General features: G+C 48.6%; 1 protein-coding gene across 1 annotated transcript in view; it reads left to right on the top strand.

Annotated features, from left to right (window-relative positions):
* The window catches only part of LOXHD1 (lipoxygenase homology PLAT domains 1), a 146,014-nt gene that overhangs the window by 94,642 nt on the left and 24,048 nt on the right, over positions 1-27,324 (top strand). The window contains exons 29-35 of the mRNA XM_077346719.1: positions 2,810-2,964; positions 5,513-5,722; positions 8,384-8,498; positions 11,299-11,507; positions 17,514-17,699; positions 20,032-20,159; positions 24,207-24,324. Of these exons, the coding sequence (XP_077202834.1) occupies positions 2,810-2,964; positions 5,513-5,722; positions 8,384-8,498; positions 11,299-11,507; positions 17,514-17,699; positions 20,032-20,159; positions 24,207-24,324 (1,121 nt within the window). The remainder of the gene's footprint in view (positions 1-2,809; positions 2,965-5,512; positions 5,723-8,383; positions 8,499-11,298; positions 11,508-17,513; positions 17,700-20,031; positions 20,160-24,206; positions 24,325-27,324) is intronic.

Here is a 27,324-nt window from a genome sequence, read left to right as displayed (position 1 = left end):
CAGTTCTCCCTCTGGAGGGCCAGCAACAGGACACGGAGGCCAAGACCTACATAAGAAGAGTTCTGCTGGATCAGACCAGTGGTCCATCTCGTCCAGCATCCTCTCTTACAATGGCCAACTAGTCCTCCCTCTGGAGGGCCACTAACAGGGCATGGAGGTTGAGGCCTTCATGAGAACATAAGAGTTCTCCTGGACCAGACCAATGGTCCAACTAGTCCAGCATCTTGTCTCATACAGTGGCCAGCCAGTTCCTCTGAAGAGACTTCCATGATGTTGCCTCCTGGGACTAGAATTCGGAGGTTTACTGCCTCTGAAGGCGGACGTTGCTTTTTGTCACCGTAGGTAGTATCTGCTGTTTGAAAGCCCTTACAGCTGTCAGGGATTCGTGCGTTGCTAACAGTAAATTCAGTTGCAAGCCCTAGATTACCTACGCGAAATATGCACAACGTTCCTTACCCTCGGGTTAAACCCTTGATCATGTAAATAAATGGAAAACAGTATCAAGTGAAGGGTGCTTCTAACTCCCGATGTCAATGATTTGTACAAACAAGTGCTTACAGGATGTGTTAAGCCCAAACCAAATATTGAACAAAGAGCTTCCAGCACCGAATCCTCTTCATTGGCGATTTTCCTTTTCTCCTCAAGCGCTCATTTGGACGCAGCTGAGTTTACTTTCAAAGTTCGCCTCGATGCGTTCAAGCCGGCCCTTCTGGAAAACGAGGAAGAGCTGGACGAGATCCAACCCTTTTATAAGTTTATGATGTTCCCAGCTTTGTTTCTTGAGCTTGGAGCGTGTTGAAGGGATGTTGCCGTAATTTAGAGACGATTGAGGGAAACCCAGATGATGAGAGCCTGATGAAGCTCATCAAGTGAACCTTGTTTCTCCAACAACAACAACCACAACCACAACAAAATAGCATAACCCTTGAGAACGTCTGGGGGTGCCGGGAATTGAAAAGAGAGTAGGAGAAAAGATATGTTATTTCTGCCAGTTTCCTTCTTGGCAGTTGAGCATATGCTTTACGTGCAGAAAGGAATCTCTGCTTAAATAACCTCAGGAGAAAAGACAGAGAGAGAGAGAGAGAGAGAGAGAGACAGAGAGACAGAGAGACAGAGAGACAGAGAGAGATAGAGACAGAGACAGAGAGACAGACAAACTGACCAACTCTGGAGAGCTCTTAATTAATTAATTAATTTTCAAATTTATATACCGCTGCTCCCAATTTTGTCTCGCTGCGGTTTACAATAAAACTATAAAAACAATCCAACCCCTAAAAATCCCCTTAACGCGTTACAAGATGGAGACCCAACAGAATTCTAAACTCCCACCCCCTGTCCAACTTGGGGTCAAGGAGCAATCTCATTGGGAGCGAGGGTCCTGGTCTAACCAACACTAAGAGATCCCCTGATAGTAACTTCGGGACCTCACCCTGGCCTCAACCATATGCCTGGCGGAAGAGCTCCGTCTTGCAGGCCCTGTGGAAAGCTGACAACTCCCAGTCTCAGCAGACAAACTGCAGGCTAGGTTGGCTATTTATACCCTCGGGGGAATAGCTGTGTAAATCTGTTGCAGGATTATATAGTAGTGGAAAGTGGGGGGAGGAAAGTGACTCCCGAAAGTTCCTCCCCTGCCACAAATGTTGATGGTCTTGAACAGGGGTAGTCAAACTGCGGCCCTCCAGATGTCCATGGACTACAATTCCCATGAGCCCCTGCCAGCGAATGCTGGCAGGGACTCCTGGGAATTGTAGTCCATGGACATCTGGAGGGCCGCAGTTTGACTACCCCTGGTCTTGAAGGTCCTCCTGGACTCTGGCTCTTTTCTACTGAAGAAGTGAGCAGAGACTCCCAAAGCTCCTCCCTTGCCCAGTTTTGGGGAACACCGGACAACTGCAGTGTTTATTTAGTGTGGTGAGACTCAGTTTAGTATAGTGGACAGAGAGGCAAACCAGGACTCCTAGCGGCCCCAGGACAAATCCCCACTTGGGCCATGGAAGCTTGCTGGGCCAGTTGCAAACTCCCAGCCTAGCCAGCCTCAAGGGCTTGTTGGAGGCGGCAGAACAACATTCTAAGCTGCCTTTGAGTCCCAGCTGGGGAGAAAATTAGATACGATTGGGGTACGATGTTTTAAATCATCAAAATAAATAAGAAAGAAAGAAACAGTAAGCATAAGGGAGTCATAGAATCATGGAGTTGGAAGGGACCTCCTGGGTCATCTAGTCCAAGCCCCTGCACCATGCAGGACACTCACATCCCAATCGCTCATCCACTGTCACCTGCCACCCCCTTGAGTCTTCACAGAATCAGCCTCTCCGTCAGATGGCTCTCCAACCTCTGTTTAAAAATCTCCAAAGACAGAGAACCCACCATCTCCCAAGGAAGCGTGTTCTACTGAGAAACCACTCTAACTGTCAGGAACTTCTTCCAGAGGTTTAGACGGAATTTCTTTTGCATTAATTTCATCCCATTGGTTCTGGTCCATCCCTCTGGGGCAAGAGAGAACAACTCTGCTCCATCCTCTACATGGCAGCTTCTTCAATACTTTAAGATGGTTATCAGATCCCCTCTCAGTCGTCTCCTCTCCAGGCTAAACAGACCAAGCTCCCCCAACCTTTCCTCATACGACTTGGTCTCCAAACCCCTCACCATCTTTGTTGCCCTCCTCTGGACACTCTCCAGTTTGTCTACAGATGTTTTGCAGATGTTGCCAGAAATGGGTTTGGGATTAAATAAAAGTCGTAGGATGTTTTGCTAGCCAATGCCACCTCTCCAAAAGAATAAATTTTTGTCTTATTTTTCGTTTGTACAGATTGTACATACAGTATTGTCGTTTATACCGGGGACATTTTTGGCGCCGGGACGGACGCCAATGTGTTCTTGACCATCTATGGAGACCTGGGAGACACAGGGGAGAGACAACTGAGCAAGTCTGATACGAACATGAACAAGTTTGAAAGAGGACAGGTACAGGCATCAGCAAGAAAGAGCTTTTCTCCCTCGGGTCGGGGTTCCCAGTGAGGCTGCCGGTGTGGAACTGGGACATTCCTGAGGACGGCGGGGCTTGGGGCAGGACCTCAGTGTGGTATAATGCCACAAAAACCACTTTGCAAAGAGGCCATTTTCTCCAGGGAACAGATCTCTGTTGCCTCGTGATCAGATGTAATTCTGGGAAATCTCCAGGCCCCGGCTGGAGGTTGGCAACCCTGGGGGGCCAGAGGCCAGGCACCAGCACAGAAAAGGCTCTGACACTGATCAGCCTGCCTCTAAAGGAGGGGCCATAGAGAGCTGGGCTTGAGAGGGCAGACCTTAATTGGCAAGCTGGACACTGCCATATAACCAATTAACCATAACTAACTGGAGTATAACTCTTTGGGCCTTTTCGCACAGGGATCTTTGTTGCAAATTGTTTGCGGAATGAAAAATCGCCATTTAAAATAGTGGAATTCGTCGTTATGCATACCTGCCTTTGTAGTGGAATCAGTTGCGTTTTTTAGCGTTTCCCACAGGCTTCCGGTCTCGGCAGAAATCGCTAGAAAGGAAGCGCTATTGCCAAGCTCGTCCCGCCCCTGGCCGTCAAGCAGCCAATGGGCAGCCGTTAGCATGCTCCCAAACAGCCCCTTTCCCTTTAAGAAAGGTTTTTTAAAAAAAAAACGACCCATAGCAACGAATCTAGGTAGATTCGTTGCTACGGAGAGACCCATCCAGCTGCCTAATGTGAGCTGTCGTTTGATTGTATGATCGTTTGCACGCTGCCTCGAGTGATAAAAAAAAAATCCCCCCCCCCTCTCACGGGCCCGATTTTCAGCTGGATTTATTTGTAAAAAATAAAGGGACTTTATTTCAGCAAACGGGCTTTTCAGTGGTTTGTGCTTAGTGACTAAAAGTGAAGGACTGAAGCCAGGGAAGCCTCTAAACAGAAAGAGGCTCGCCGGTGCGTTTATCCCCGCTCGCTCGGAGAAAAAAAAATGGCGATCGCTTCGCCGGAAGTTTGGAGGAGAGAGCCAGGGGGAGGGACTTTGAAGAACCAGCAACAATGATAACGCACAGGTCTTTAGCGCTACTGTTGCAGATTGGTTGCAGGAGTGTATCGCTATCCGGAGGGTGAATCCACTTTTCTGGATTCCCCTGAAAGCGCCACAACGAAGCGCTTTTTGCTGATTGGTTTCAGGATTGTTGCAGATTGTCTACGACGTCGTGGGTTATGGCAAATTAGTAGCGTTTCCAAATAGCAACCATTCTGCTACTTTGAAGCCGTGCGAAATGGCCCTTTATTTCAGTCTGAGTCATGGCTTATTAATGCCATCTGGTTTGGAATATTTGACCCACGTCTAGTTTGCCATGCTGGGCTTCTTCCCCCCTTGGAAATAAAATTTTATGACCACCTTAGATTCTACGGCCTGCGCAGAAGAATTGGCGGATGGAACTTCTCTGCCTGTGCTTCATGGTTTTGCCTGGGCTCCTCGCCTCCCTGCAGACCTACACCCCCCCCCCCCCGAAGAGCCACTTGGGATGCCAACCTCCAGGAAGGGCATGGAGATCTCCCGGAAGAGATCATTTTCTCTGGCTGCTCTGGAAGATGGACTCTATTGCAGGGATTCCCAACCAGTGGTCTGCGGAAGGTCCAGAGGGGGTCCGTGGCCTTTCCCCTCCTGCCTTAATGGGCTCAGCCACAAGCTAGATAACCGGCCACTTCCACCCCTCCTGAGCACGAGTTCCCTTGTGGTTTCTGCACCAGGGAGGGGGCGAAGCCTGCATGACTACTCCCGCCTTAAACCACCTCCTCTCCTCCCCCTCCCAGTTCTCCTCCAGCCTGCCTGTCAACACGGGTGATGATGTCACTTCTGGTGAGATGGCACTTCTGGGGCTGTGGCCAGGTGACATCACTTCTGGGGCTCCTAGAAACCTGATGAATTATTTCAGGGGCTCCCCCATGATCAAGCAGTTGAAAAATGCTTCTTTATAGCATTCCATCTCTGCTGGAGTTCTGCCTGTTCCTGAACCCCAGAATCCCTAAACTACCCCCCCTCCAAATCTGAGTTGGCAACTCTAAGAGTCCTTCAGAAAAAGGCCAGGAGATCTTCAGGCTCAGCCTTTGGGGTAACACAAGAGGCTTCACAGTCGGGGCAGGGAATTCAGGGAGCAAATCCAGAAATGACAGGGTTCTTAGTCCATCCTCCAGGGCAGCCATGTCCTCCGGAGAAAATGATCTCTTCTGGGAGATCTGCATGCCCTTCCTAGGACTGCATGGCCATTGCAATATTTCTGTTCTGTTGAGAGCCAGCGTGGTGTAGTGGTTAAGAGCGGCGAACTAATCTGGAGAGCCAGGTTGCATTCCTCACTCCTCCACGCGCAGCCAGCTATATGGCCTCGGGCTAGTCACAGTGCTCTCTGAGCTGTTCTCCTAGAGCTCTCTCAGCCTTCCCTACCTCACAAGGTGTATGTTGTGGTAAGACGAAGGGAAGGCGATTGTGAGCTGCTTTGGGACTCCTTCTTTCTCTTCTGCTTCCTACAGGAAGACATATTTACAATCCAGGCGGTGGACCTCGGGACCATCAGCAAAATCCTGATCCGCCACGACAACAGCATGCTGCGGCCATGCTGGTATCTGGACAAAATAGAGATTGTGAACGAGAATACAGACGACTACTACCTGTTCATGTGTGAGCGCTGGCTGTCGAAGAAGAAGGAGGACGGCAAGATCGAGAGGATCCTTTACGAAAAAGTAAACTGGAACGGGCGTTCATGCTTCTGCCGAAGGGTTCATTGGATCACTCACGGCCCAGCTCTGGAATATCCTCAGAATTAACTTGAAAATCAACTGCTGTCTTTTGGTTTAGAGTTTAAGGGAGCAGCCTCTAATCTGGAGAACCGGGTTTGATTCCCCACTCCTCCTCCACATGCAGCCAGTTGGGTGACCTTGGGCTCAGTCACAGTCCTCTCAGAGCTCTCTCAGCCCCACCTGCCTCAAAGGGTGCTTGTTGTGGGGAGGGGGAGGGAAGGTGATTGGAAGCCACTTTGAGGCTCCTACAGGCAGTGAAAAGCAGGCTATAAAAACCAACTTCTTTGTGTTTTGTTGCCTGTGGCTCAGGGGATAGTCGATACGCTTTGCTTGTTCAAGGCCTCAGATTCAGTCCAGCCAAAAATCCAGCCAAAAAGGAATATTAGAAGAGCAAGTAACACCTTTCTCTTCCTGAGATCTTGGAGAGCTGTTGCCAGTTTGGGTAGGCAATGCTGAGCTAGAGGGACCAAAGATCTGGACTGGTATCAGGCAGCTTCACAAACTCACCTATGGTGTGCCAGGTTTGCTCCTCCACATGCAGCTGGGTGACATTGGACTAGTCACAGCCCTGATAGCTCTGCTCTCACCGGGCAGTTCTCCCAGAGCTCTCTCAGCCCTACCTCCCTCACCGGATGTCTGTTGCAGGGAGAAAAGTGGCATACCTATTTTTCCTCTTCAGTTATACCAGGGCTCCCTCAGCCTCACCTCGCTCACAGGGTGTCTGTTGCGGGGAGCGAAAGGGAAGGCGATTGGAATCCACTTTGAGACTCCTTCGGGCAGTGAAAAGTGGGGCCTAAAAACCAACTCTTCTTCTTCACGTGAGGCAGTCACAAGAATTTTGCTCTCTCTCTCTTTCTTTCTCTCTCTCTTTGATGCTTTGCACTTAGTATGGTAGCCCAAATGCCCAAGAAATTTTACGCAAAAATTGTCCAGATTTGCACAGGCTTCCATAAGTTACGGATCTCATCTACCCAGGCCTGGGTATGCTTCTGTCCCTCTCCCCCTCCGTGAAATGCTGTAGCTTCTGCGAGGGGGATGGAGCAAGCTCAGACATTGCACAGCCACCGGATGCATAGCTAATTAACATTTGAAGGATGTGGATTAATTAACAGCCTCAAAATTAATAGGCGGCGCCTGGCCTTTTACCCGGCGAGGGCTCGTCCTGTGGTTGACTGGAGCTGGGTTCCCCCTGCCAGGGCTTGTTCGACAGGGCAGGACGTGGTTCTAAATTGCACGCTTGCCACGGAAAACGATTACACATTAACAACAGGTCTAACAGAGCTTTCCCCCCGGGACGATCTGGATGGGCTGCCACTAATACATGGTGTGGCTGCCGGGAGCTCTGATGGGACCAGGGTTACTTCACCGCTATTATTAATTCCTTTTAAGGAGGCAAAACTAATTAGGTTTAACAAAAAAAAACCCCGTCTCCGCAAACGTGCCATGGGATTTGCACGTTTAGGCGTGTTGTTCCAGCAGCCGTAATCCCCTCCCCGATAATTTTTATTACTGTTTTCCCTCCTTATAACACTTTTTTTCCCATTCTGCAAAGCGCTTGGAAATTCTTGATTTGTTGATCCTTTCAAAGCCCTTTTTGTAGAAGGAAAAATGCTGTCCATTAGGACCGATTCTAACGCAACTCAGGCACTCCTCAGTAACACAGAACTTTGTTCACGATACATTTTAAAAAGGAATCAGAGGGGGATTTTGAATATTGACATGCTCTTAGGCTTGGTTTCTGCATTTCAGATTTCCATTCCCTAGCTTGAAGATCTCCCCGAGAAGTAGAAAGCGCAAATATAAATCATTTTCAATATTAAACGGCACTTGAACTCACAAACAGTATTACTTAGGTTTTCTTCACTTATCAGAGTTGCGTTCCTTCATAGACCCAAAGACATGTACGTGTGTGTGTGTGTGTGTGTGTGTGTGCGTGTGTGTGTCATTTTGTCTGATGTCCACAATGGACTCTCTCCTTCACCTTCACCCTGTGAGGTAGGTGGGGCTGAGAGAGCTCTGAGAGAACTGCTCTGTGAGAACAGCTCTAACATGACTGTGACTAGCCCAAGGTCACCCAGCTGGCTTGGCAAGTGGAGGAGGAGCAGGGAATCCAGCCCTGCTCTCCAGACTAGAGGCTGCCCCTCTTAACCACTACCCCAAGCGAACAATGGCAGTAGAGGTGAGCAAAGCAGAGTTGACCCTGGTTAGTAACGAAGGGGAGACCATCCAGGAAGTACGGGACTGCTGTGCAGGGAAAGGCGGTAACAAGCCATCTCGGCTCATCTCTCGCCTTGGAAACCATATTGGACAGCCTGGAAACCAATGGGACACCTGTGGGCAAGGAGGGACACAGGCAGTCCCCATCAGCAAAGTAATGACATCACTTCTGGAGAAAGAAGGAAGTGATATCATGCCTCTCTAGGAATCGCAGGAAATTGTATGCTTATCTGTTTATTTCCCATCCACCATCCTAAATCCCACTTAGGTTACTGCCTGTTGGTGATTGTGGTACTATTATTCCTTGAGAGGCAGGAGAATGTTTCCAGGCTCAAAAAGGACCCCCGCGATTAATCTGCAGCCTGCTGTTTTACGCTCTCCCATTAGAACTACGACCGTACCCAGAAGAGCATCGAGGACTCATCTCTGAGCAAGGACAACAATGCAAATGTGAAAGACAAGACGGCTGACGACTCAGAGGCTTGTGCTATAGAAGCTGCATGTAAGGAAATACTAGATGGGGGCCAAGGGAAAGGACACAAGGCCGAGCTATAAGGCCGGAGCAAGACAAGCTCCCAAATGTCTTACTGTCTGAAGCCTGGTTCCCACCAAGGCAGTAAAGCTGTGCCTCCTCGCGTCCCCTGCTTCAAACTGCCGGTGGTCAATCAGTCACCTGAATGTCCCTTCATGAAAAGAAAATTCCTCCAAGCAGGAAAATAGGGTTGGCAGGGTTTGGGTAGGCAGAGAGGGCGGAGTACTAGGTTGCTTAAAGAATAAAATAGTTTTTATTCAGAAGAGAAGCAACTATGTAGAGAAAGAGGCTTAGAGACCTAACTATCTAGCTAGCTGCAGCGTGGTGTTATGGTTAAGAGTGGCCGCTTCTAATCTGGTGTGCCCAGTTTGGTTCACCGCTCCTCCACCTTCAGCCAGTTGGGTGACCCCGGGCTTGTCACAGCCCTGATGGTGCTGTTCTCCCAGAGCAGTCCTTTCAGAGCTCTCTCAGCCTCACCTATCTCACAGGGAGTCTGTTGTGGGGAGAGGAAGGGAAGGCAATTGTAAGTTGCTTTGGACTCCTTCGGCCAGTGAAAAGTGGGGTATAAAAACCAGTTCTTCTTATTCTAATAGCTGTGGAAGGGAAAAAGCTAACAAAAGCGCATGGTTTAAATTAAATTAGGTTTAAGTCACGAATGATTCTGAGAGCTGGCTTGGTGTAATTGTTAAGAGCAGTGGCGTCTAATCTGGTGAGCCAGGTTTGATTCCCCGCTCCTCGATGTGCCCCTGAGACTCCTTTGGGTAGTGAAAAGAAGTAAATAAAAACCAACTCTTCTTCTTCTGCCCTGTTGATATTCAGCTATTCATCAATGCGTTCCATCTGGACTTCCAGATGCTCTCACAAATGTTGGTGGCCAACTGTCCCTATCTGGAGACCTTCTTGTGGAGGCAGGATCTGAAGCATCTGTCAAAGGCATTTTCTGGGTTGCATTATCAATGTCACCGTGCATTTGAACGAGACTGTAGAAGACTCCCATATTTCTCTAGATGTGCTCAGTAGTGATGGATACCTCTTGCTGAGACTATAACCAAATAGAATTGATTAAACTCTGCATGTTCTTGCCTCCTTCCTTTCCATAGGATCTTTGTGCTTTTTTAACCTATACAAGATCTCCTGGTTTCATTGTTGTCACTATCCAGGCAATTCTCCCCAAGAAGACCAATTCTGAACCTTAGAAAGAACTTCAGTAGTTTATTGAAATACTACTAACGGCTACATAGAAGGCTTCGTTGCTGAAGCTAACAAGATACAGAAGTTTGAAGCAGATTAAGGTCCTATCTTGCTGCTGCTTCAGGCCATTTGTTCCCACCGTCTGTGATCTTACACAGGGTTACCCCTCCTTCTGATTAAAGAGTATGAATGATTTACAACTTAACGCCTAGAACAAGCTATCTCAACCAGGATTTCATGAAACCCTGGGGTTTCTTGACGGCCCTGGAAGGTTCCGGAATGAGTGGAATTAATTTTTAATATATTTTTAAACATTTGTTAAACATTTGTCGGGTGATTTGACCATATATGCTCATGTCGACCCGCCCTCTCCTTCCCAATATGGCCAGTGATGGGCCTGGAGGGGGTGGGAAGGGGAGGGGTGTCCATACCTATATATCCTCTTAAGCATATTCTCCATCATCGCACCACCTCTGGGGTTTCTCAACGGTAAAAAAGTTGAGATAGGCTGTCTAAGAGGCAGCCATAATATTCAGATGGTCCAAGGACCTGGGAGAGTATGAGAATCCGGGATGGGGAACTTGAGGCAGAGAGCCAGCCAGACGCCCAAGAGGATTGTGGGACATTGATCAAGCTGCCACTGTATGAACCAAAGGCAAACATGACAAGTACTCATAGGGTTTTTACCGCCTCTCTTGCCTTGAAAACCCTGTCAGCTTGTCAAAAGTTGGCCACAAGTTGAAGGCAGTTCTCACCACCAAAGTTCTGGCTCCGTGTCACTTGCCAAAGACGTCTTTTGGCACGATTTCTGTCCAGTGCCCTGTTCCTTCAAGCTGTCTAAATTGGGCCCAAATAGACTATGAACAAAAAACTGCAATTGCGGAGTGTGATCGCCATCCCATAAGCAGCTCTGCAGAGACTTCGCAAAGGTTCAGAGAGCGTCTGTTCAGCCACTGAGAGCCAGTTTGGTGTGGTGGTTAGGAGTGCGGACTTCTAATCTGGCATGCCAGGTTCGATTCTGCACTCCCCCACATGCAGCCAGCTGGGTGACCTTGGGCTCGCCACAGCACTGATAAAGCTGTTCTGACCGAGCAGTGATATCAGGGCTCTCTCAGTCTCACCCACCTCACAGGGTGTCTGTTGTGGGGAGAGGAAAGGGAAGGCGACTGTAAGCCGCTTTGAGCCTCCTTCGCGTAGGGAAAAGCGGCATATAAGAAGCAACTCTTATTCTTCTTCTGCTTCTTCTTCTGCCTCTGCCTCTTCTTCTTCTTCTTCTTCTTCTTCTTCTTCTGCTTCTTCTTCTTCTGCTTCTTCTTCTGCCTCTGCCTCTTCTTCTTCTTCTTCTTCTGCTTCTTCTTCTTCTTCTTCTGCTTCTTCTTCTGCCTCTGCCTCTTCTTCTTCTTCTTCTTCTTCTTCTGTTTCTGCTTCTTCTTCTGCTTCTTCTTCTGCCTCTGCCTCTTCTTCTTCTTCTTCTTCTTCTTCTGCCTCTGCCTCTGCCTCTGCCTCTTCTTCTTCTTCTTCTACTGTGCTAGGGTTTCCCCCCTACCTTGCCTTGACCGGCTGTTTGGTTTGTTTTCAGCAATTCCTTACCACGTAATCATCACCACCGGAAGCGAGCTGGGCTCCGACACCGACAGCCGAGTTTACATCATCATCATGGGTCCCGGGAGGCTGCGGACTCACCGGCTCTGGCTGGATCTCCCGGACGGTCAGACGGAATTTGCAGATGCCTCCGTGGAAAAGTTCTCGGTTATGGGCCTGGATGTGGGAGAAGTCAAGAAAGTGGAGGTAACTGCAGGGCGGAGGAGCTGGATTCAGGGAATGGAGGGAATGGACCAGGGGTAGTCAAACCGCGGCCCTCCAGATGTCCATGGACTACAATTCCCATGAGCCCCTGCCAGCATTCGCTGGCAGGGGCTCATGGGAATTGTAGTCCATGGACATCTGGAGAGACGCAGTTTGACTACCCCAGGAATAGACGGTCACTGTCGGAGCCTGCAAGAGCCGTAATGTGCATGATTCTAAAGCCCCGTAGGGGCTGGAATCCTGATTCTCTTTAAAATGCTGCCAGCCTGGGACTGCACAAACACAAGATTATCAATCAACTGATTGGCTGTAATCCCCAAGGGGGGGGGGAGGATGAGCAGTTAGCAGAATCATAAATTATGCTGACCTCTCTTCTGATTTTAAAAGGGAAATGCAAATTAATTTTTAGCAGTCCGATACAGAATCTTCAAATTAAACACGGGAAAGATCAGGATGCCAGCCTCCAGGTGGGACCTGGAGATCCCTTGGAACTATAGCACATCTCCAGATGAGGGGGATCAGTTCCCCTGGAGAAAACGGCTGCTCCAGAGGGGGGACTGTATGACATTGTATCCCAGGGGTAGTCAACCTGTGGTCCTCCAGATGTTCATGGACTACAATTCCCATGAGCCCCTGCCGGCGTTTTCTGGCAGGGGCTCATGGGAATTGTAGTCCATGGACATCTGGAGAACCACAGGTTGACTACCCCTGTTGTATCCCACTGAGGTCCCTGTCGTCCCGAGGCCCCATCCCCAAATCCCCAGGAGTGTTTCAACCTGGATCTGCCAAGCCTACGAAGAAGGGAAGGCAAACAAGAGAATTCAATAAGTTCACAATAGTAGAAAACATAAATTACATCTTCCCCTAGAGTTTGAACGGACTAAATGCATCCTATATCATTATTGACATTAATTTAGCCTTTTCCAACTTTTTTTTATCACTGAAACATGCTTAAGGTTCAAGAAATCCCAGAAGTGGCCAATCATGCATATTATGGGTTGGGAAGCAGAGCTGTGTACATGAAGAAGAATAAGAAGAGTTGGTTCTTATATGCCGCTTTTCCCTACCTGAAGGAGGCTCAAAGTGGCTTACAATCGCCTTCCCTTCCTCTCCCCACAACAGACACCCTGCGAGGTGGGTGAGGCTGAGAGAGCCCTGATAATACTGAAGAAGAAGAAGAGTTGGTTCTTATATGCCGCTTTTCCCTACCTGAAGGGGTCTCAAAGTGGCTTACAGTTGCCTTCCCTTTCCTCTCCCCACAACAGACACCCTGTGAGGGAGGTGAGGCTGAGAGAGCCCTGATAATACCGAAGAAGAAGAAGAGTTGGTTCTTATATGCCGCTTTTCTCTACCCAAAGGAGTCTCAAAGTGGCTTACAATCGCCTTCCTTTTCCTCTCCCCACAACAGACACCCTGCGAGGGAGGGGAGGCTGAGACAGCCCTGATAATACTGAAGAAGAAGAAGAGTTGGTTCTTACATGCCACTTTTCTCTACCCAAAGGAGTCTCAAAGTGGCTTACAATCGCCTTCCTTTTCCTCTCCCCACAACAGACACCCTGTGAGGGAGGTGAGGCTGAGAGAGCCCTGATATTACTGAAGAAGAAAAAGAGTTGGTTCTTATATGCCGCTTTTCCCTACCTGAAGGAGTCTCAAAGCAGCTTACAGTTGCCTTCCCTTTCCTCTCCCCACAACAGACACCCTGTGAGGGAGGGGAGGCTGAGAGAGCCCTGATATTACTGAAGAAGAAGAAGAGTTGGTTCTTAGATGCCACTTTTCTCTACCCGAAGGAGTCTCAAAGCAGCTTACAGTTGCCTTCCCTTTCCTCTCCCCACAACAGACACCCTGTGGGGTGGGTGATGCTGAGAGAGCCCTGATATTCCTGCTCGGTCAGAACAGTTTTATCAGTGCCATGGCGAGCCCAAGGTCACCCGGCTGGCTGCAGGTGGGGGAGCGCAGAAACGAACCCGGCATGCCAGATTAGAAGTCCGCACTCTTAACCACTACACCAAACTGGCTCTCCATTCACATACTGCTTCTAATCCAGCAGTGTTACTGCTCTGGCTTTGGATGCTCGTACACAGGCCCTGTATGCATAGAGAGAGCTGGCACGGCAGGGAGGACTGTCTCTTCCCTTCGCTTTTGGCTTCCTATTCTCAGGGAGCTTTTAACGCGAGTGCATTTTTAAGCAACAGCCAGAACAAAAATACTCGACAAAGTGTTGTTCTTGATCAGAGGCTGGATTTCATAAACGGCCTGCGGTGAGAAGAGCTTCTTGTATAATTTTCTCGCTCGGCGTGTAAATTGTTCTTGCGGCTTGCCAGACCCTGGGAAATATCTCATAGGACCATTAATCGTGTCTTGTGAGCAATGTGCACAGATCACAAAGCCAGCAAAGGAGGCCTTACATAACTGGAGGTTTGAGACGGAATATTTGCATCGACAGTCTCTCAGCTCAGCTCCAAAACAAAAACAACCCTCTCAAGATGGTCTTGCTCACCGTCATGTAACTTGTGTCTTCTGTTTCGTCTCCCCCTCTCCCAAATTCTGCTTAGAGGAGGAGATGACTCTTTGGTTGGTTCCGCCACCCCCTCCTTTTTTGCCCTAGAATGCAGCAAATATTCCTGGTGTTCCAGGAGGGCAGAGTTTCTGAGGAGAGATTTTGGCAGACAAGAGGTTTGACAAGAAAATGGTGTCAAGAATGTGACCTAGCACCTTTCCATACCTGGGGGAAAATGGCGCAATGGCTGTTTAAAAAAAGAAGGGTGGGAAGTGGGAACACCCACTCTCCTAATGGGGTGGCAGGTTACAGTAGAGGAGAGATTGGGATGTGAATGCCTGCATAGTGCAGGGGGTTGGACTAGATGACCCAGCAGGTCCCTCCCAACTCCATTATTCTATGATTCTATGATTCTATGGAAGTGCCAAATTCAAGTTGTGAATGGACTCCTGGAGGGTGCTGGAGAAAACCACAAATGTAGAATGCCAGGCGCAAATTCAGAGTCTGCATCCAGAATTCAGCTTGGTGAGAAGGTAAAGGTGAAGGTATCCCCTGTGCAAGCACCGAGTCATGTCTGACCCTTGGGGTGACGCCCTCCAGCGTTTTCATGGCAGACTCAATACGGGGTGGTTTGCCAGTGCCTTCCCCAGTCATGACCGTTTACCCCCCAGCAAGCTGGGTACTCATTTTACCGACCTCGGAAGGATGGAAGGCTGAGTCAACCTTGAGCCGGCTGCTGGGATTGAACTCCCAGCCTCATGGGCAAAGCTTTCAGACGGCTGCCTTACCACTCTGCGCCACAAGAGGCTCTATTGGTGACATTGCACTGGCAAATAACAGTTCCATAAAACGTTCTAGAGAAAGCTACCACTAAATGCTGAAATTTGGTCATTTTCAGTTTATTCTTCCCACTTCTTAAATTGCTGATCCTGTTCACAACTTCCAGTGGGTGGGCACGCATCCTATCTGTACACCAGTGCATTTGTTTGTAACAAAGCATCAATGGAATGAAACCAGGGACCAGGATAAGTGTGCCATTTGAATTGCATGCTCACTTGTACCCGTGTTGGATATAGCATGAGAACTGCTCAACGCACTTAGGAAGAGAAATCAAGGGTACGGCATGCATGTTTTGTCAGTGTATGACTAATATCATAGAAGGGATGGGAAACTTTTATTCCTGTTCTGATTCTCTTTTGAATGCCCTGTGCTTTCCCTCTTGGTCATCATGGACACCATGTTTCTTTTCTTGAATTGCTGTCATGGTGGTCTTCCTGCACCCACACAGAAGGCAGACCTGGCCCACATATAGCAGAGTACAAGGAAAAGGCGAGGAAACTCCTCCCAGGACTATGATTACCCTGACAGGATAGGTCTCAAAGGTTCATGCCTATTTCCAGGATAAATAGGAGCAAATGGCTAGGATAGGCTTCATGAATTATGCCCGGTTTGTGGTTCACGAACCGAAGTTTGTGACAGGTCTGCTATCACAAACGTCCATGAACTTTTAAGACAGAAGTGCTGCAGTCATGCATAACATGGTCGGGAAGCAAGCCATGTACATGCCCACCTGGGGCTCCTCCCCTCCTCCTCTTCCCACCCCCTTCAGGCCATCATTGGCCATTTTGGGAAGGGTAGGGTTGACATGACCATAAATGGTCATATCACCTGATAGATGTTTAACAAATTATCTCTATCTATCTCTATCCCTCTATCCATCCATCCATCCTCTATCCCAGGGGTAGTCAACCTGTGGTCCTCCAGATGTTCATGGACTCATGGGAATTGTAGTCCATGGACATCTGGAGGATCACAGGTTGACTACCCCTGCTCTATCCTCTATCCTCTCTCTCTCTCTCCCAGGGCTGTCAAGGAACCCCAGGGTTTCACGAAACCCTGGTTGAAAAAGCCTAGTATAGAGAGAGGCAAATTCCTCACCGAGGACTAGTGACTTTGGTCAGCTAGGTAGAGTTCATATTCCCGAGCATATTCTGCATGCCAAGGAGATGCTGTAGCTATGGCTTTCGGTTAGCTGGAGCTGTACTGCTTCTACGCCATGTACAGCACCGAGCACAACATGGGTGGAAAAAGATTCTTTCTGTGACAAATTTAGCCTCGATGTCAAAAAAGGAAAAAAAAAAGGGGGGGGAGAGCAAGAAGGAAATATACCTCCAGCCATCCAAGCTCCGCTCTTGATTCCTGTTACACTTCAAGATTTTGAGCCTTAGAGCAGATCGCCGAATTCTCCCTAGCGAATCACTCTAATTTTCTGCAGCTGCGCAGGCATTACAAGGCTAATCACATCCTTAATGGGAATGATGACTGAAATAGTTAGATAAAGTGATCAATTGTTTGGGGGGTGGGGTGGGGACGGGAGAGCCACAAGCTGTCTGTCTTCTCAGGCAGCGTGGTTTATTGCAAAAAAATAAAATAAAAAAGCATTAAAATATGAAGGCCCGGCTAGGACGTCCTTTTTTGTTTGCAACGAAAGAGCGAATACGGGTTTCTTCGCTTCCGCTAACGACGAGCAACGTTTCCTTTTGAACACGATGATCAACCGTCAGGCCTTCCAGTGTTTTAGTGAACAGGTTATTCATTAGGACTGAACGACTTGGAGCCTTCCTCGGGGTGATTGCCATGCATAATGATGCTGATAAGAAGGTGCCTCAGATTAATCCCTGAGGTAATTACACAGGGACACGCGCAGCAATTCTGGGAGGGAAGACAAAAACCATGAGCCATTTCCAAGGCCGTTCCAACTGTGCGGGCTGAGAGGATTCTTGTCTTGGGGGAGTTCAACAGGGTCCTGTTAGTTCAGGAAAGGGGGTGAGGATCCCTGCTGGGCTATGTTCTTCACTCTGTCACTCCTGCAAATTTTGTCCTGGATAGGGCTGCAGTAATTCTTCTCAGAGTATTCTACAAATTGTTCTCTGCTCTCCTGGAAAAAGTCTCCCTCTTTTAAACTGTTATTGGTACTCCCTTTCCAAATATTCCTCATGTTCATTTACCCCTCATTTTTTCTCACTACCCACAAGCTAAGAGATGTCTTCATATTCTGCTCTTGTTCAGCCTCACTTGGAGTCCTGTGTTCAGTTTTGGGCACCCCAGTTGAAGAGGGATGTGGACAAACTGGAGCGTGTCCAGAGGAGGGCAACAAAGATGGCGAGGGGTTTGGAGAAATTTATTTCATAGAATCATAGAATCATAGAATCCTAGAGTTGGAAGGGGCCATACAGGCCATCTAGTCCAACCCCCTGCTCAATGCAGGATCATCCCAAAGCATCCTAAAGCATCCAAGAAAAGTGTGTATCCAACCTTTGTTTGAAGACTGCCAGTGAGCTCACCACCTCCTTAGGCAGCCTATTCCACTGCTGAACTACTCTGACTGTGGTCTCCTCCACAGTCAAGAGGTTGAAAAAGACTGTTGTAATCACTAAAGTGTCCAGGTTAGTTTGACTGGTGGCATCTTTTTCCGTGTCTGTCTCCCACAGGTGGGCCACGATGGGGCAACTCCTGAAAGTTCATGGCTGCTGGATGAGATGTCAATCATAGTTCCCACCAAAGGGGTCATGTACACCTTCGTCTGTAAATGCTGGCTGGCCAGAGACATGGGCGACGGACTTACCTCGCGCGTCTACAACATCCTGGATGCCGACTGCGTATTCGTTGGCCTGAAGGTTACCTTGTGGTTTCATTCTGAGCTGGCTCCTGAAACAAAGATGGCGGCTGAGGGTTCTTTCTCAGAATCTTTTGGAAATGAAATAGACTAGCTGCTAAATTTTGGTTATTCCCATGCATGCCTCTGTGCCTGTGATGAGGGCAGAGACTGCATGGGGAACACAAGAATGTGGTAAAGAAATATAGTTAGGTAGGAGTGTACTGTGTAATTTCGCATTGTGTGTCGTGTTTATGCACTTTGTCAACAACTGCAGGGCTGGCAAGACGGATGCTGATAGTGGTGCTGACTGCTATTTTAAGTGTAATTTAAAAAAATTTAAACTGACTGATGGATTTTATACTGTAATGAATTATAATCTTGATTATGGTGTTTAACGCCTCAAGACGGTGAATCAGAGAGGGGTGGTATACATATCAGATAGATAGACAGACAGACAGACAGACAGACAGACAGACAGACAGACAGACAGACAGACAGATAGATCTGCCACCCTAATCAGGTTGCCGTGTTCATGAAATGGCCCGTCCTGTTGATTTATATGGAGTCACTCTGTGTAATAACGTCTTGAGTCTAAATGACAGAGGCAGGTGATAAGTTTATGTAGCCCAATAAATATGTGATGAAACCTTCAAATTAAGGTTGCTGTAACTACAGCCTGCTGGGGTACCTGTGGGACAGAGAGGTGAGCACATGGTTAAAATTGAATAGAATAATAGAGTGGGAAGGGTCCAAACAGGCCAGCTAGTCCCACCCCCTGCTCAGTGCAGGATCAGCCTCAAGCATCCAGGAGAAGGATCTGTCCAGCCGCTGCTTGGAGACCGCCAGTGAGGGGGAGCTCCCCACCTCCTTAGGCAGCCCATTCCACTGCTGAACTAGACTCCTAGAATCCTAGAGTGGGAAGGGGCCACGCAGGCCATCTAGTCCCACCCCCTGCTCAATGCAGGATCAGCCTGAAGCATCCAGGAGAAGGATCTGTCCAGCCGCTGCTTGGAGACCGCCAGTGAGGGGGAGCTCCCCACCGCCTTAGGCAGCCCCTTCCACTGCTGAACTAGATTCCTAGAATCCTAGAGTGGGAAGGGGCCACGCAGGCCATCTAGTCCCACCCCCTGCTCAATGCAGGATCAGCCTGAAGCATCCAGGAGAAGGATCTGTCCAGCCGCTGCTTGGAGACCGCCAGTGAGGGGGAGCTCCCCACCTCCTTAGGCAGCCCCTTCCACTGCTGAACTAGATTCCTAGAATCCTAGAGTGGGAAGGGGCCACGCAGGCCATCTAGTCCCACCCCCTGCTCAATGCAGGATCAGCCTGAAGCATCCAGGAGAAGGATCTGTCCAGCCGCTGCTTGGAGACCGCCAGTGAGGGGGAGCTCCCCACCTCCTTAGGCAGCCCATTCCACTGCTGAACTAGACTCCTAGAATCCTAGAGTGGGAAGGGGCCACGCAGGCCATCTAGTCCCACCCCCTGCTCAATGCAGGATCAGCCTGAAGCATCCAGGAGAAGGATCTGTCCAGCCGCTGCTTGGAGACCGCCAGTGAGGGGGAGCTCCCCACCTCCTTAGGCAGCCCCTTCCACTGCTGAACTAGATTCCTAGAATCCTAGAGTGGGAAGGGGCCACGCAGGCCATCTAGTCCCACCCCCTGCTCAATGCAGGATCAGCCTCAAGCATCCAGGAGAAGGATCTGTCCAGCCGCTGCTTGAATACAGCCAGTGAGGGGGGAGTTCACCACCTCCTGAGGCAGCCTATTCCACTGCTGAACTACTCTAACTGAAGTTTCCCCCTCTGATATCTAGCTGATATCATTCTCCACGTAGTTTAAGCTCATTACTGTGGGTCCTGTCCTGTGCTGCCAACAGAAATCTTTCCCTGCCCTCCTCTAAGAGACAACCTTTGAATACTTCAAGAGAGTCAATTTGTCTCTTCACCACCTCTTCTCCAGGCTGACCATTCTCAAGTCCTTCAGCCTTTCCCCAAGGGCTTGGTCCCCTGGCCCTGGAGCACCCTCATCCTCTCCTCTGAACCATCTCCATTTTGTCCACATCCTTTTTAAAGCGAGAACCCCTGAACTGCAAGGAGAACTCCACATGGGGTCTGACCAATGGAGCCCTGAGAGCTTCTGAGGCCAAAAGTTCAGATCAAACCCTATGGCCAGCTGACCCGACTCTGAATGTTTCAGGCAAAAGAAAAATCTAGCACACAATTTCCAATACAAAATTTGTCTTGTTTACTTTTACTAGATATTCTTCTAACTTCAGATTTGAGGGAACCAGCCCCATAAGCTACCTCTTCTAATTTTTTCGGTTTGTTTTTCTAAAGTGCTTTCCCTTTCCCCCAGATTCTCTACGAAGTGACCGTTGTGACGGGAGATCTCCCGGGAGCTGGTACGGATGCCAGTATTTTCATTATGCTCTTTGGCTGCAATGGGTGTACCGAAGAGATGCAGCTGGAAAAAGATGGAGATAGGTAAGGATTACTCAGCCTACCTGGTTGCTTCACAGGGGCCCGCCTCCACATCTGGATAGGACCATGAATCTCTGCAGGGTTAGCTGTGGCCCGCATGCTGCCCGGCAACGCTAGGAAAAGCTGGAGTTGATGGTCTCTATGCATTTTGCCAAAATATTTTGGCCACCAAAAGGAAGGACTCCTGGGAGAAGAGCCTAATGCTGGAAGCGATTGAGGGCAAAAGAAGAAGGGGACGACAGAGAATGAGGTGGCTGTATGGAGTCATTGAAGCAGTAGGTGCAAACTTAAGTGGACTATGAAGAATGGTAGAGGATAGGAAGGCCTGGAGGATCATTGTCCATGGGGTCGCAATGGGTCGGACACAACTTCGCAACTAACAACAGCAACAACAACAATGCATTTTGCAGAAGAGACATGTTTTTCATCATTTTTGTTGTTGTTGTTGCATTATCTGCTCAGCTTCTTCCACTCATAGTGAGGGGCTATGCGATTCCATCCTAACTCTCCGCACTCCTACACAAAAGCGCATCTCTGTTTCCTACGCCTGTTTTACTAGATTTTAATAGCAACTCGCTTCAAAGCTTAAACTTGCAATTGCAGTGTCTAGAAACCTCGGCCCATTCTGCATATGTGGGATAATGCACTTTCAGTGTGCTTTTGCATCTGAGCTTTCCGGTGCAGAACAGGAAACCCCTGAAACATTCTTCAGGCTTCGAGAAACCGTGGAAGTGACGTCAGCAGGCCATACCTTCCTGCCACCCCCCTGGAAGTCATGCATCTCCAGAAGTGACCTCACCCAGGCACCCCCACCAGATGTGACATCAACAGGCCACTCCCACAGCACAGGAAGTGACAGCATGGAAATATGTTCAGATGACTTATGAACAGAACCAGACCTGCACTCTGGGCTGGCTACCAGTTTGCTTTTCTTCACCCCGGAGAAACAAGGCCAGGGCAGGCTTATGCCACACCATTGCCCCACGTCCCAATGCCAGAAAAGAGGGCCAAAGCAGGCCGATGCCACTTCATCACATCCACAAACACTGAAACTCAGCTCCCCTCCTGCAGTTAAGTTAAAATGAGAGTACTTACCTCTCTGATTTGATTCACCTCCTGAATGCCCCTAATGTGACACAGATGGGCTATTGAACTGATCCAATATGGCTTCTCTTGTGTTCTACCTCATTCTTTAAAGCAGGGGTAGTCAACCTGTGGTCCTCCAGATGTCCATGGCCTACAATTCCCATGAGCCCCTGCCAGCAAACGCTGGCAGGGGCTCATGGGAATCGTAGTCCATGAACATCTGGAGGACCACAGGTTGACTACCCCTGCTTCAAACCTCTGAACCACAGCCCCTCACCAAAATCGTAACGACCGAACAGCCAGAAGTCTGGAAATATCCCAGCGTAGGATCATGTGAGAAATCAACCATGCATGCATGCAGCTGTCCTTTGATCTGATTTAATTTTGATACCTCCCTCCCAGCGAGCTGGCTCAGGGCAGTATCCAATGCCTTCAGAGCCTTCTATATATAATAACGCCAGGTGCTACCCAGTTTAGGAAGAGACCTTCCGTTTAAACCGTCACAGATAATGAGACAATTTAATTTACATCAGTCTTAAGCGCAGATCGCCCTGGGCGGTGCAAATATTGATAAGTGGACATGAGAGCTCGAACACCCCGTGAAATCCCCTTGAGAAATGACTCAGTTCCTCAAGGGAACCGCCGTGTGGATCATCTCCTCAGCCCTGTTCTCTTATTAGTCTTTTATTCAGATTTATGCTCCTGCGCGCATACAAATTGGAGCTATCAAAGACCTCTGCAGCCGTCCAGCCCATCTCCTCAGGCTTAGGGTGATAGCCTCTGTGTAATTTAATCAGGCGGCTGGAGAAACGAGGTGGGTACGAATCCGACAGGATTATTAGTGGGAACCTTCAAATGTGACATTTGAGGTTGTGGGAGCAGACGAATAGCTCAGATTAACCCTTATGGTCTGGGCATTCAAGCACTGGTGCATTGGGCTAGTGTAGTGGTGGGCATACGTCTTTATTTGATTCAGTTACACCCTGCCTTCCTTAGAATAATAGAGTTGGAAGGGATCTCATGGGTCATCTAGTCCAACCCCCTGCACTATGCAGAACACTCACATCCCTATTGCTCATCCACTGTCACCTGACACCCCCTTGAACCTTCCCAGAATCAACCTGGCTATCTAGCTTCTGTTTAAAACTTTCCAAAGATGAAGAACTCACCACATTTTCTCAGTCACAATGGTTCAGCAGTGGAAGGGGCTGCCTAAGGAGGTGGGGAGCTTTCCCTCCCTGGCGGTCTTCAAGCAGCGGCTGGACAGAGCCTTATCCTGGATGCTTGAGGCTGACCCTGCACTGAGCAGGGGGTGGGACTAGATGGCCTCTACGGACACTTCCCACTCTAGGATTCTAGGAGTCTAGTTCAGCAGTGGAATGGGCTGCCTAAGGAGGTGGGGAGCTCTCCCTCCCTGGACGTCTTCAAGCAGCGGCTGGACAGATCCTTCTCCTGGATGCTGGAGGTTGATCCTGCACTGAGCAGGGGGTGGGACTAGATGGCCTGCATGGCCCCTTCCCACTCTAGGATTCTAGGAGTCTAGTTCAGCAGTGGAATGGGCTGCCTAAGGAGGTGGGGAGTTTTCCCTCCCTGGATGTCTTCAAGCAGCGGCTGGACAGATCCTTCTCCTGGATGCTTCAGGCTGATCCTGCACTGAGCAGGGGGTGGGACTGGATGGCCTGGATGGCCCCTTCCCACTCTAGGATTCTAGGAGTCTAGTTCAACAGTGGAATGGGCTGCCTAAGGAGGTGGGGAGTTTTCCCTCCCTGGACGTCTTCAAGCAGCGGCTGGACAGATCCTTCTCCTGGATGCTTGAGGCTGATCCTGCACTGAGACTAGATGGCCTGCATGGCCCCTTCCCACTCTAGGATTCTAGGAGTCTAGTTCAGCAGTGGAATGGGCTGCCTAAGGAGGTGGGGAGCTCCCCCACACTGGCCATCTTCAAGCAGCGGCTGGACAGATCCTTCTCCTGGATGCTTGAGGCTGACCCTGCACTGAGCAGGGGGTGGGACTAGATGGCCTCTACGGACACTTCCCACTAGGATTCTAGGAGTCCAGTTCAGCAGTGGAATGGGCTGCCTCAGGAGGTGGGGAGCTCTCCCTCCCTGGCTGTCTTCAAGCAGTGGCTGGACAGATCCTTCTCCTGGATGCTTGAGGCTGATCCTGCATTGAGCAGGGGGTGGGACTAGATGGCCTTTATGGCCCCTTCCCACTCTAGGATTCTAGGAGTCTAGTTCAGCAGTGGAAGGGGCTGCCTCAGGAGGTGGGGAGCTCTCCCTCCCTGGACGTCTTCAAGCAGCGGCTGGACAGATCCTTCTCCTGGATGCTTGAGGCTGATCCTGCATTGAGCAGGGGGTGGGACTAGATGGCCTGCATCGTCCTTTCTTACTCTAGGATTTCCGAATTCTATTCAGACATTTGGTCTGCTCTTATTGTCAAAAACTCTCCAGGTTTTTTATATCACCTGTTACTTGATCCCTTTGGGTGGAAAAAGCCCTTTCCTTAGCTACATCCTCCAAGTAGATAATTTCAAGAGGATTGCCTGGTCGATCAGCAATACATGAGCTAGATTTGAGTCCAGGTAGCACTTTAGTGACAAGATTTTCGGGGTATGAGTTTTCTGGAGTCAAAGTTCCCTTCATCAGGTATCTTGGAATCGGGCCTTGGAGAAACCCTGTGTCAGGACTGAATGCCAGGGCAAAAGTATTCTCTTTGCCCAGGTATACTCTGGAGCTGTCGGAACAGCACCTTGAGAATGCTACCTGATGCTACCGTGATGAGGTACACCTGTGGGCACCTTCCAAGGGGTGCTTGAATCTGCATTCAGTTACGGCAGAGGGGGGGGGGGCTGACCCTTTAAGCAGCTTAGCCTGCCAAGATCTGCCCACCCCCCCTCATCAAAGAAGCTGTTGTAGTTTGCAGAAATCAGCTTGAGAAATCTGTGCCAACGTCCTGTATCTGCAGGTTTGAAGTCGGCCAAACAGATGTTCTCATCATGGAGATTCCAGACATCGCTCCGCTAAGAAAGATGAGGATTCGGACGAACGGAGAAGGCTATCGTCCCGACTGGTTTCTTGAACAGGTAAGGCGGTTCTCTAATTTTCAAGGTGTTCTTCAGCCTTCCCGTCCAGCTGCCTGTTTTGGACAACAAAATGTTATTCCAAGTATTTGATCTTCCCGCCGAATTCTGGAAGTTCTTCTAAGTAACTTCTGCTGCCTGATAGGTCGGATATTGCTCACATATTTCTGAGGTCTAGATACTTGGTTCTGTTTTTTTTTTCTCCCAAAAAAGAAAAGGAGCCAGAACTCAGAGGATGGTTATATACCTGTAGCTATGATAAGAGCCTCTTGTGGTGCAGAGTGGTAAGGCAGCCATCTGAAAGCTTTGCCCATGAGGCTGGGAGTTCGATCCCAGCAGCCGGCTCAAGGTTGACTCAGCCTTCCATCCTTCCGAGGTCGGTAAAAGAAAAGGTCGGTAAAATGAGTACCCAGCTTGCTGGGGGGTAAACGGTAATGACTGGGGAAAGCACTGGCAAACCACCCCGTATTGAGTCTGCCATGAAAACGCTGGAGGGCGTCACCCCAAGGGTCAGACATGACCCGGTGCTTGCACAGGGGATACCTTTACCTTTACCTTTACCTTTTTTTATGATATCGCTAACGGAGAGTTCAAACATTTTTCAACAAATCTTGTTTGCTTAGTGTTAGTTTCATCTTGGAAAGTTAATTGAAACCACTACAGAAAAGCTAGATTAATTGCCTTTTTTAAACCTGTGTTCAGAGTTGACATCGGCCTTCTTATCTAGCTACAACACATGTAAATCATGTGTACATACTGATTGGGTATTTTTTTTTTTTGCATTTATATTGGTTATCTCCTATTTAGTTATGCACTACTCATCTAGATAAGAATTGCCTGATAATGAAAGAACAAATATAGAAGAAGATAAGGTTGATATTTCTCTATAAATATGCACTCTTGTGACAAGCAAATCCAGTTTCTCTCGAAAGAAGACTGGGTTAGATCTCTTGGTGGGTAACTTGGGCTTTTCGATAATCCTTAAAAGCCGTGAGACAAAAAGCCGAAACCTGATTTGCTGTTTAAAACTCTCACTTGATGTATTATGATTAAGCAATGCTAGTCCCTTTGATGATTCTAGCCTTTCTCTTCAGAGTAATTCAGGGCCGACATTTTCATGCCTGTACCTTTTTCGTCTTGCTCAATAAACAGTATGGAAAAAACGGTTGACTCTTTTTTTTTTTTGCTGAATTGTAGGAAAACAAACAAATTGAACCCCCCCCCCCCCAAAGAAACCTTGCATTGGCAAAATATGCTAAGAATCCCTTTTAGTAGTTTTTTAAACTAATTTAAAAAAAAACATTACCTTTTGGGCACCCTGGGCCTTGGCCATTTTTCTCCATACCTGTAATTTGTGCAACTCTTTATTTTCTGGCTCAATAAAATGAAAATGATTTAAGAAGAAGAGTTTGTTTTATACCCTACTGCCCAAAGGAGTCTCAAAGTGGCTGACAAACACCTTCCCTTCCGCTCCCTGCAACAGAGATCTTGTGAGGTATGAGGGACAGAGAGAGCTCTGAGAGAACTGCTCAGAAAGAACAGCTTCTAATAGAACTGTGGCGAGCCCAAGGTCACCCATGGCTGCATGTGCAGGAGTGGGGAATCAAACCTGGCTCACCAGATTAGAAGGCACCGCTCTTAACCAACCTGGTTCAGTAACTAATAAAAATGTCCATGGGTTTCCTGTCTAGTTCATTGTCCACATTTCAAAGAACCAAATTCAACTCCCCCATTTTATTATCAAAATTAAAAATATTTTGATTTCTAGCTTTGCATCTCTGCCTTCCCAGCCCATACTGGGTCAGCTGCTTGTGAGGATGAACTTTGACATTAATCCACCATCTTGTTTTATGTCCTTGTTTTTATGTTTCTGTAATTGGGGATTTCTTATCCATCTGGAGAGGGTCAGGAAGTGGATTTCTTCCAGGCCAGACTGACCAGAAAGATTTATGAATCCAGAGTTACTTACTTGTATTATAGTTGACCTGTGATTCATTCCCTGGATTGTTTAGAAGAAGAAGAATTGGTGTTCTTTTCCCACTTTTCACCACCTGAGTCTCAAAGTGGCTTACAATTGCCTTCACCCCCCCCACACACATACACAACAGACATCCTGTGGAGCTGTGTGAGAACTGCTCTAACAGGGCTGTGACTGGCCCAAGGTCACTCAGCTGGCCGCATGTGGAGGAGCGGGGAGTCTAACCCAGCTCAGAGATTAGAAGCCACTGCTCTTAACCATAGCTCCAAGATTGCTCTGTGTTCTTTTTTGGTTTTATCATCCGGGGATGAGGACATCTCCCCCAACTGCAGTCGTAGATAGTTCCGCCAGGGCCCACAGATCTCTTGGGAGCTCATTCCACCAAGCCGGGTGGAATACAGAAACCCACTCATTCTCTCAATGTCCTTCAAAAGTTTCATTGTCTTTCAAAAGCATCGTTGAAAGCTTATGGTCTTTCTGAAGAGTCATGCCTGTAATTGCATCCAGTCCAAATCTTTTGCCCCACACCCACGGGTTTCCTTTCCCTCACTGTTTTACAGCCAGAGGGTTCAGGGGGAGACTCATAAGAGCAGGGTTCTTTCTCTTTTTGCAAGACCGCATATTGTGATAACATTTCCTCCAGTCCCTCATTTCTTATCTTGGCAGCGTTCGAGAGCCAGGAGAACGTAGGGAAAGCTGAGTGTAGCCTATAATTTTACCCAAACGGACTCTCTGCTGTTTGGTTTTATTCGGAAAGAACATTGGCTCTCTGCCACCGCACCTGCAATACATTAAGAACTGTCTTTTGTGAAGAAAGTTTCTTAGGGAAAATATTCGCTACTGTGGATCTTGGGAGAGAATGTTGCATACTTGGGGGGGGGGGTAGGTGGTCTTATGAAGGCATAGCATCCTTGAAAGGGCATTTTTCGATGAGGGGGGGTTGATTGGCACCATCCCTTTTTTAGCCATTTAGAAAATGTATCTTCCCCCTTCCTTTCTGCCCTTTGGTGTGCCAGATAATGACA

Source organism: Paroedura picta, chromosome 7, assembly GCF_049243985.1.
Source record: "Paroedura picta isolate Pp20150507F chromosome 7, Ppicta_v3.0, whole genome shotgun sequence".
Lineage (NCBI taxonomy): Eukaryota > Metazoa > Chordata > Lepidosauria > Squamata > Gekkonidae > Paroedura > Paroedura picta.
This window is presented reverse-complemented; position numbering and strand designations above follow the sequence as displayed.